This window comes from Hemibagrus wyckioides, linkage group LG29, assembly GCF_019097595.1.
Source record: "Hemibagrus wyckioides isolate EC202008001 linkage group LG29, SWU_Hwy_1.0, whole genome shotgun sequence".
Lineage (NCBI taxonomy): Eukaryota > Metazoa > Chordata > Actinopteri > Siluriformes > Bagridae > Hemibagrus > Hemibagrus wyckioides.
In genome coordinates, this window is record NC_080738.1 from 12,316,142 (window position 1) to 12,326,013 (window position 9,872).

The 9,872-nt window shown below is 39.1% G+C and overlaps 1 protein-coding gene and 1 long non-coding RNA gene across 3 annotated transcripts; one reads left to right on the forward strand and one right to left on the reverse strand.

Annotated features, from left to right (window-relative positions):
- Window positions 1-743: 743 nt before the first annotated feature.
- LOC131348945 (cerebellin-1-like) lies at window positions 744-3,585 on the reverse strand. 2 transcript variants are annotated; one of them, XM_058384195.1, is made up of 4 exons: window positions 3,476-3,585; window positions 2,110-2,913; window positions 1,435-1,554; window positions 744-980 (listed from the first exon to the last, which is right to left on the reverse strand). In XM_058384195.1, the coding sequence occupies exons 2-4, from the start codon at window positions 2,386-2,388 to the stop codon at window positions 783-785; spliced, it is 597 nt and encodes a 198-aa protein (XP_058240178.1). In that variant the 5' UTR covers window positions 2,389-2,913; window positions 3,476-3,585; the 3' UTR covers window positions 744-782. The 2 variants fall into 2 exon arrangements, with proteins under 2 accessions (XP_058240178.1, XP_058240179.1); XM_058384196.1 differs by having other exon boundaries at window positions 2,110-2,757; window positions 3,476-3,550.
- A 3,612-nt stretch (window positions 3,586-7,197) lies between these two features.
- On the forward strand, window positions 7,198-8,115 carry LOC131348887 (uncharacterized). Its single transcript, XR_009203998.1, has 4 exons — window positions 7,198-7,255; window positions 7,376-7,444; window positions 7,558-7,622; window positions 7,852-8,115. It is a non-coding gene; the product is annotated as an uncharacterized LOC131348887 (long non-coding RNA).
- The last annotated feature ends 1,757 nt before the right edge of the window (window positions 8,116-9,872 follow it).

Genomic DNA, 9,872 nt, shown 5'->3' on the forward strand with positions numbered 1-9,872 from the left:
ACTCTGTTATTAATAAACAATGACAGCATACATGGTTTAATCAGCAGGATTCTGGCAACCTCGAGTAAATATCCACTGACTCCATCTGTCACCGGAATTTCATGGATGTTGTACAGCAATATCAGCATCATCCCTGCATGATACTCAACATTGCAGCACTTTTTAAAAAAAACTGAGGTTAGGGAGAGGCTTCCTGGAAGTATACTGAAGCTCATAAATGCATGTTACCATGCAAATCAAGGCATTTGAAAGAGAATTTTTAATTTAGAACAGGACATTCCAAGATAATATACAATTATCTACATATAAACATCTCTAAGCATTTCATTCAAATTTTATGAATTGTGATACTACCTATAATTTCTATAAATAAATAAATAAATAAATCAAATACACAGCAAGTACAAACACCATGCTTGAAATATATGCTCACAGCCAAGGTGTACACTAGGATCTGCAGTCTCCTGGCAAAGAGATCACTCTTTTTTTTTGGCTCGCTACTGACCTGTTTTGCCAGATTAACAGATGGCACTGGTGATAAATAGAAATGAGTATGCAGCCATGTATCCATCTGTATCCATTTGCACTTTGATCCTAAATAAAATGAGCACATCAGGACTTTGCTCCACTGCATTGTTCCACTGTCTTCATCTGATCTGTTTCAGATGTCATTCTTAGCCATGCAAATCATAGGGACGTGATAAGAAAAAAAAACCTGTTCAAATCACCAGCACAAAACAGACAAGAGACTGAAAACAAAACAGTTTCTTAAAAAAAGCCTTCTATAATGGGAAAACAAGAAATCCAGAAAACGTTGAATACTTCCAGCCACCCATCAGGTTTCCCCGCTCAAGTTTGAGGTAGGCCTTGTCTCCTCTCTCCATGGTAACCAGTCCGGCATTGGTTGCTGCCTCACGTGTCACATCCTGGTCCCCTGCAAAGGCTGAGATCACTGGCCAACCATTCAACACCAAGCTTACCTGAGGGATGGGACAGACAGAGGAAGATGTGAATCGGGTGCCATACTTCCCAGGTGAATGTGGCTGCAATTAGCATCAATTCTGAATAATGCTGAAATATAGAGTTTCTCAATTATGATGGAAGAAGATGAATTAAAATGTAAAAAATAATAAACATATAATGTTGGGAAAATAGTTATAGCTACTTGTGGAGACTTGCTGCAGAGACCATGATGTAAAGTGGAAATGTGATGTATAATTGCAGACACACTCGAAAAAGTTGCCCAGAGAAAACAACTACGCTGAAAACGACTATATTGGAAACAAAAACAATCTAGATATAAACTCATTGTAATTGGATGTATTGGATGACCCTAAATTTATTTATTTATTTATTTATTTATTTATTTATTTATTTTTATAACACTTGCTACATCTTAGGATGATATTCAATTCATGTATTGTTATGGTTTACCTGTATTGTCTGTCTATTGTAAACTTTGACCACGTGGAAGCTGAAGCTGTACACCCCTTTTCTAGGTGCCAGGAAGATGCTCCGTGCAGGGTCAAAATGGCTGCCAATGTTTACTAAGACCTTACATTTAAAACAGAGAGTATACAGTAAGAATATTTAAATAACTTACAACAAAGCTGTTTTTTTCCTTCATTCACCATTTCAATCTACATGAAATCATTTAATCCCTGTTCCTTTACTTAAAGTAATCATGTAATTACTTTATAATATCTATTTAGTGTGTACATCCATCCATCCATCCACCCTTCATATACTTAATAAATTGACTGTCATCATTTGTCTCTTGTTATCTGAAGAAGATATTTCTTGCCACTGTTCCTCTTCTTATTAGTGATGTAAATCTTTACTACATTGCCAAAACCATGTGAGAACCAATTACACCCATATGTGCTTGCTGTTTAAAAGCTTTTACTTTACATGTGATACACTTAGTGTCAGAGAGAAGTATTTTCTCTCTCTCTCTCTCTCTCTCTCTCTCTCTCTCTCTCAGTTTGGCTTACACATACACAACTAAAAATGATAACTGAGGCTCTATCTTCATTATAAAATGTGCTATATGCTGTAAATAGAATATTGTTTAATTGAACTGAAATGAATATAATTGAAAGTACTAACCTGATCAAAATAAATAGTCATTGTCCGGTTGCTCATTTCTGATGGTTCATGGTTAGTGTTTCTGATGGCTGAAAAAGCAACGCGCCCTGTACCTGAGCGAATTGACATTCCCAGTGCATTACCTCCTGGTTCTACAGCTGGAGTGGAGTCACACACTACTAAACACTTCCCCTCCAGTACAATGGGCTCTGTGTCATTCTGAGCTTTCACCACCAAAAGACACAGAAGAAAGATCCCACAGAGAGAGAGAAGGTGGTGGCCTAATGCTGGACCATCCATCTCCTTATTCTGCAATTATGTATTTGTCAACTTTGTTTTCTTTGCTTCTTTGGTGATTGTAGATAATGATGAGAAATGGATTAATTGTCAAAAAACTGTAAACGCTTGTCAAAAATATACCAACGTTTATAGTCTCTAATTGAACCTCAAATCACTGCATATATCCACTTCTGTGAGGCAAATTTTTCCATTTTCTCCATATATCGTTTACTATAAGGTTCTTTGCCATTGCTTTTTTGTTCTAATTTTCATCATACAAGATGTTCCATCATACATATCACATAAACAGCAAAGTCTTCACATAAACAGATTGATCTGGACTGAATTAGGAGATATGTTGAACCAGTGACGCTTGGAACAGAGTTTGTTCTGAAACAAGAAGACACAGGAAGATTTTATAATCTTGACTCAGTTAATCTCAGTTAACTTGAAGCCAGTGAAATTTATCATGTTCTTAAATTAGGCAACACTGATTATTTCAAAGCAGAAGGAAGCTAGACAACCATAGAACAGTCTGGAACACACCTGAAAGGAAAAAAACACACAACAGAGGGTGCAAGTTGATGATATCATGCTTTGGCACAGAAAATAAAGAACATATGCACACAAACATGCAGACACTCAGCAGGTACCTACTGAGGAGCCATCTGACTACTACACACTTGTTAAGAATTCCTTAACACACAACAATTTCAAAATGCTTTCAAAAACGCCAATAAAATACATACAACCTTCAAAAACATAAGAAAACAAAAACTCATCTATTTACACACCCATAAAGAACATAAATATTAACCTACAAAGAGATCATACAGTCTGTGTATCACATACAGACATTAGCAGAGTATAACAGGTATGGTGTATTTCTTTATTTTCTTTACTTCTTTTTTGTTTGTTTGTTTTACTATAAAACAAAGATTCGTTAAGTCTTCTTATTAGTATTTCTTATTTTTAGTTACTCACACAAAGCACTTGGCATACAGATTTAATAAATCCTATCACTGGTCCTATGTTTCTGTCAGTCTTTTTAGATCCAAAAATCCATAAGATAAAGAGACACTGATGTAAGAGGAATAAGAAAACTTACCACTCTCTGATTGCATGTCCACAATTAACTGCAGAGACTAGGAGTGGGCAAGGGACTAGGATACTGAGATCGTCTTTCCCTGCATTAATCACCCTCCCCCTTCTCTCTCTCTCTCTCTCTCTCTCTCTCTCTCTCTTCCCTGTCCAAAAAATCCCTTTTACTCACTCTATTTTTACTCACTAAAATTCTGCTATATGTCATGCTTAGAAAAATAATCTCAGAGCAATAAGCTATGGGGACATTGAGGCTCTGCTAATACCGTGTAATGCATATATTTATTTATAGTTCATGAAAAGAAAGCAAAATTGCTCCATGTTTTGTCTCAGTCACAAATCTTGGATAATAGAAAAAAATACAACCAACACTTCACTGCATTTGTCACAAACTGTATTCTGTATTACATTAATTATTCATATAAATGTAAACTTGAGCATGGTTTAGCATTCTCTTCCCTGCTTATACTGAGCTGGAATGCCTTAAAATACAAGAGAATTCTGCAATATACTAATTCAGAAATGTTATGAATGTCTTGGTTAACTTGATTGACTTTGGACAGAATGGTTTGTTTTTTTTTATATTTGTTTATTTGTGGTTTGTATTATTTGTTTAGCATCATCCAGGTATCGTCAAATTATTAATTAAATTACATGGTGAAACTTTATTGGGGGGTTGGGGGTTTTCAAAAAAAAATCTTTTAATTATTTTGAAGGTAACATAAAGGTTAAGTCACATCAGTCATGGGCCATTTTGGATTATTTCATGATTTAAATATGTGCAATATTAATGTTGACAATGCCACACAATAAATTTTGAATAAATATTGCTTTGTATGTTTATATGTTTATAATTAATTAATCCTCTCATTCTTTCATTTCAGTTCATTTAAGTATCCACATTATTCTGGAAAGGGTTGCAGTGGATCTGTAATGGAATGTCTTAGGGAGTGTAATGCGAGATAGGAGTAGAAGAATCCATGTGCAGAGTTTAATGGAGAACAATAGCAAAGAATCCAATATGTGAGGTGGGGCAAAAAACAGAAATAGGCAGGGTTCAAATAACCAGAAAACAGCGATAAATGTGGCAGACAAATCCAATACAGAAATCTAGAAAGAAAACCAGAAAACAGAGAAATAAGTAATAAGAATGGAAAGCACACAAGAACAATGTAACAAGGCTTGGTAATGCAGCAGAACTGACAATACTTTGCACCTAGCTTAGCTTAAATGTTAGTATGGCTTAAATGGCTAAAACAGGAAGTGAACTGAGTGACCAGAAGGTGTCAGAATTTGTGTGAGGGTTCCCTCTGGTGGAAAAGAGGGGGAGGCACAACTGAAGATGTTACAGGGAGAAGTTATAAAACTCTAGGCATATAGTGACCACATTTGTAACCCAGTTCCCTGAAAAGGGAATGAAATGCTGAGTCATGACTGATGCTATGGGAACACTGTCGAGGAAGTGTCTGATGCTCTGTGTGCAGGACACGTGATGGAGGAATACACTCCAGCATGTCCATATAAGGGCATGTACGTAACATTCATTAAGCTTGGCTTTGTCTAAAGGAAGCGCAAAAGGACGCCTCGGGTGTGGCCAATGATGCAGCGTCTTTTTCCCTTCTCAGGGAACCAGGTTACAGGTGTAACCTGTTGTAGTTCCCTTTCGAGGGAACTCAACGCTGCGTCATGACTGATGCTATGGGAATGTAAATACCCACACCACCACGCACCACTCGATGTCTGTCCTGGGGCCATGAAAAAGCATGAGCGGACCAGGAACAGAACACCCATTAGCCCTGCAGGACTTGAGACCCAGGAGTGGGATCTAGGTTCAGGTTATAAAACCTGTTAAAGGTGTGTGGAGAGGACCAGCCTGCCACAGCAAAAATGTCCTGGGGGGAAGGGCTCTGACTGGCTCTTCTATTCCGCCGACATATGGGGTGGAAGGCAGAAGGCCTGTAGGATGACTGGACGACCGGCCATACCAGGCACCTTTGGGTCATATCCAGTCCTGGGGTACAAGATAGCCTTGGACATGCCAGGGGCAAACTCCAGGCAGGCGGGGGCAACCGATAGAGCCTGCAGATCCCCTACCCATAGTGAAGGGAGCCCTAGCATTCAGCAGAGTCTTCACACCCTCTGATGAGAGGCCTGTCTCTAGGAACTGGTCCCCCTCAGGGGCCAGACCCAGAGCTTCCACATCTCTGGACGGGGGTTGAGAATAGCCCCTCGCACCTGAGAGAGGAGATCTTTCCTGATGGGAATCTCCCAAGAAGCGCTTGGAGGGAGACAAGGTCCGTGAACCAAACTCGAGTGGGTCAGCAGGGAGCCACTAGAAGAAGCAAACCTGAAGAACTTCCTGTGTTCTGGCCAGATACCTATGTAAAATATAGGCATCCTTAAGGTCTTTCGTCACAAACCAGTCATCAGATCTGATTTGTGACATAACCAGTTTTGTAGTGAACATCTTGAACTTAGGGCAGAGTTCAGAGCTCGGAGGTCCAGAACTGGATGCAGCCCTGTGTCTTTTTTTTGGTACACCAAAATACCGGCTGTAAAAGCCCGAATCCCAATCTGGAAGGGGAACATGCTCTACGGCCCCTTTTCTCAGAAGGAAGAGAAGTTCCTTTTGGAGGAACGAAGTTTGGTGTGTGTGGGGGGGCAAAGTTCTTGCTTTGAATGGACGACGCCAGTTTCCTGCTCCAGCCAATCTAAATTTAGTTTCCTCACGGCACGTGTGGTGATATAGGTATGGGGCGCTACCATAGGTGGAAGAGATGCTGGTAAGCTATCTCTCCCCCTCATTGGCATCTTCGTGGAGAAAACACTTTGCCTTCTAGGCCATGTACAGCTACAGCAAAGCCCACATGTCAGTAGGTCAGGCAGATGCGTTCTGGCACATCATGACTATTTTGCTGGATAAGGAAACTAAATGGATTAGACACTGAAGCAGTGGCTCAGAGACCCACATTTTTAGGGGAAGTTTGGGAAGTTCATTCTCTCATAAATGACAATATCTTTATGCAGTCCTCTTAATAAGGTGTCAAAGGAGTTTTTCTTAAGTGAGCAAAATGGAGGATAGATCATGAATTGCAAATTGGTACAGTATGGATTCTTCTCTTAGCTTCACTGGATAGACAAAATGCTCTGATAATGTTTTGAACTGCACCATATCTTAGAACAAGGCAGGTGTATCAGGGTAGCATTTTAAACTAAATGTTTAAATTCAGATCAAAAATTCAGATCCTGTATTTTTTACAATTTAATATTATTAAGGCAGAGCTTTTTAAAACATTAAGGGTTCCTGGAATAGGTATAATGATAAAGTATTGTCTCAAAGCCTGTTAATTGTTAATTATGGAAAACTGGAACAAAGGACTATAGACAAGACCATCAATGCTGTATCCAAAGAAAGTTCAAGACCAGGACTAGTTGAGATCAAGCCAAGACTGAGTCCAAATAAAAGTGTCTGAATGTAGTTTGAGACAAAAAAAAACAAAAAACAATACCCAGAAAACAGGGTTTTGGAGGCCCGTGGTCTTGAAACTTTGAAACGCTAAACATACTATACACTATATGACTCAAAAGTACTGCTTTTTTTCTCAAAGCAGGAAAAAAGCAGCTGTGGGAGGGGGATAGCTGGTGTAATGAGCTTCAGGTGTGGGTAGCTAGCCAAATGACTAAAAAGGTATAAGTAGTGGTTGTGCTGATGTGTGGGGAGTTTGGTTTGTTAACAAAGGTATGCTTAATGTGCAGCCTTTTCTCCCTCGTATACCAGTTCATCCAGGTATGTAAATTAAATGTGATCTTGTTTGGGTTTAATGTGTATGATACCTTAGCTCAATGTCCTGCTTATGTGATGCCTTTTTATGATTAATTGATGGTGTTTCCACATATGGTGGGAAAGAGGGGCAGAAAGTATTTGCCGTTGCAATCTCCTAGGTGCTGGCTGCTATCTGTGAGCGTTGAATAACTGGTAAATTGAAAATGTTTATTAAAGTTGATTTGAGATTCAAGTGGTTGGTGTACATTTTATTGGGCTGTGGGTAATATTTGTCTTTTGTTTTTAGTATTTTTTTATGTTTTCAGAGTTTGGTCATGAGATTGAGCACTGAGACTTGGTAACTGGTTTACTACACTGGACTTCCACTAAAGTATGTTGTCATTGTTGCCCTTGTATATTTGTATAATTAGGTGATTGGTAACTAATGATTATGGTTCCTTTCTCTTAAAGGGGCAGACCAGCCACTGTTTATCTATTTAATTGTATGTGCTGTTTTAATTGTATGTGCTGTATTAAATATTCTTTGTATTTTAATTTTGATCTCTCACTCTCTCACTCTCTCTCTCTCACTCTCACTCTCTCATTGTGGGTTTGTACAGGGCTGGGCCTGTGTAGGTGATCCCTGTGGGGTGGCACAAGCTGTGTGGTGTGTATCAAACGGTTGGCACTGTAGCGGTGCCTGCAAGATTGGTTTGGTTGCAGTGCATGCTGTGGATGTTCTTTCTTCTTGCATGTGAGCAGGCCCAACCCTTCCTGGAGTCTTGAGGAGAGTTTTGTTTTTATTCTAATGGTTTTTTACTATTGATGCAGATGTTTCAAGTCTGAGGGTCTATGCTAAGACAATAAAGTTGAGATTTTATATACTTGAGTTTGATCTCTTTGTATCATAGTATTGTGACTTGGGGAGGTTCCTCCTGCCTTTATTAGGAGGTGGTGTAGTCAACTTAGATATTCGATACCACATTTGGGAGGGGATTAACTGGTGTAATGAGCTTCAGGTGTGGGTAGCTAGCCAAATGACTAAAAAGGTATAAGTAATGGTTGTGCTGATGAGTGGGGAGTTTGGTTTGTTAATAAAGGTATGCTTAATGTGATATTGTGTGGTGTTCTATGTTGGTTAAATAGAAACAGTGGCTGGCACAGGACACTAGAAGAGGATTGACTGCCCGGTTGGATCATGTGGGGACCCAGAGGCCAGTGACTACAAAAATTTTTTTTTTGTATTTATAATGCTTCCTTTTTGTAAAATTCTATATTGTGTAGGAGGGTTTGTTGAAAATGTGTGGAAGGGGAACAGGAGGAACTCGTTGCTTTATGTGAGGAAGTACAACAGTTACGAGTGGCTAATGCACAGTTTAGCAGCAAGTAGTAATAATGGGCCACCTGTTGGTGGTAATATGGCTTCACCAAATTTCTCTAATCAAGTGACACCTGAAAGGGTTGTGTATATTCATCGTGAGAGAAAGTGCCCTTATTTGACAGCTCTGTAGTCTATGGGATTGAGAAATCGAGAACCACAACATACCATCCACAAGGAAACGGGCAGTGTGAGATTCAACCGGACACCTCACAATCTGCTTTGTTCCCTTCCTTCAGAGAGAAAAAAGGTATGTAAATTAAATGTGATTGTGCTGAATGTGTATGATACCATAGCTCAATGTCCTGCTTATGTGATGCCTTTTTAGTCATTTGGCTAGCTACCCAAACCTGAAGCTCATTACACCAGCTATCCCCCTCCCACACAGCTATTATACAAAACAGTAGCTAATACATCCTGCAACCATTTTCTTTGCAAGGAAGGACAGACAGACTTAAGCAAATTAAGCAGAGGTAAGCAACTTATTTACCAAGAAAGAGACTGAGGAGAGTGTTTACCATGGGGGAAAAAAAATCACAAGACCAGGGTTACAACTGCATCTCTTTAATCTCCAACAAATTCAAATAAGTATGGAAACTTCCAAAGATGCACAGAGAGGAGTGTAGTATAATCTAAACATGGTGTACAGTATTGTATAATTTTTCATAGCAGCCTTGTCATTCTTGCTGAAAATCAGTGACATATTTGATGAACCCCTCTCATATCAATTATACCAGGCTAAATGTTTCTAATGCAGTATCAATTCCTAAAATCATTACATGTTCATTAGAAATATGAATTAAATGTCCATCAACCAATAATTATCCAGCCAACAGTGTCTAGTGGCCAGAAACTCCTTCCTGATGAAGGACTAACACAAACTGTGCCGCTCTGATGAACTATCAATAAACCTCTGCAAAGTGGACCAACAAGCTAGATGTTTCTACTAAAGTGAACAGTGGTTGTAGACAGTGGCACCCCCATGTCCCAACCAAACCGACTTTAAAGCTGAACAGATTTTACCTTCAAACCTACATCTAGTCCTTTATTGAGCACTGTGATTGTATGCCTTAAAATTGTGGCTTCCAGCATGACAGTGTACCATGTTCCATGATCTGAATTCAGTAGAATACCTTAGGGATGTGGTAGAATGAGTGACTTGTAGCATAAAAGTGCACCAGGGAAATCTATGAACTTCATTCAGTCATTGCAAGATAGACTCAAATCTCAGAGGATGGATTCTAACATTGAGAATTGAGGCTG

Bases quoted from the DNA above. Each gene is read 5' to 3' on its own strand.
- LOC131348945 (XM_058384195.1), bottom strand. From the start codon at position 2,388: ATGGATGGTCCAGCATTAGGCCACCACCTTCTCTCTCTCTGTGGGATC. The intron at 1,555-2,109 runs GTTAGTACTTTC...TTTAAATGTAAG, and splicing joins TGACTATTTATTTTGATCAG to GTCTTAGTAAACATTGGCAG. The intron at 981-1,434 runs GTAAACCATAAC...CCCATCCCTCAG, and splicing joins ACAATAGACAGACAATACAG to GTAAGCTTGGTGTTGAATGG.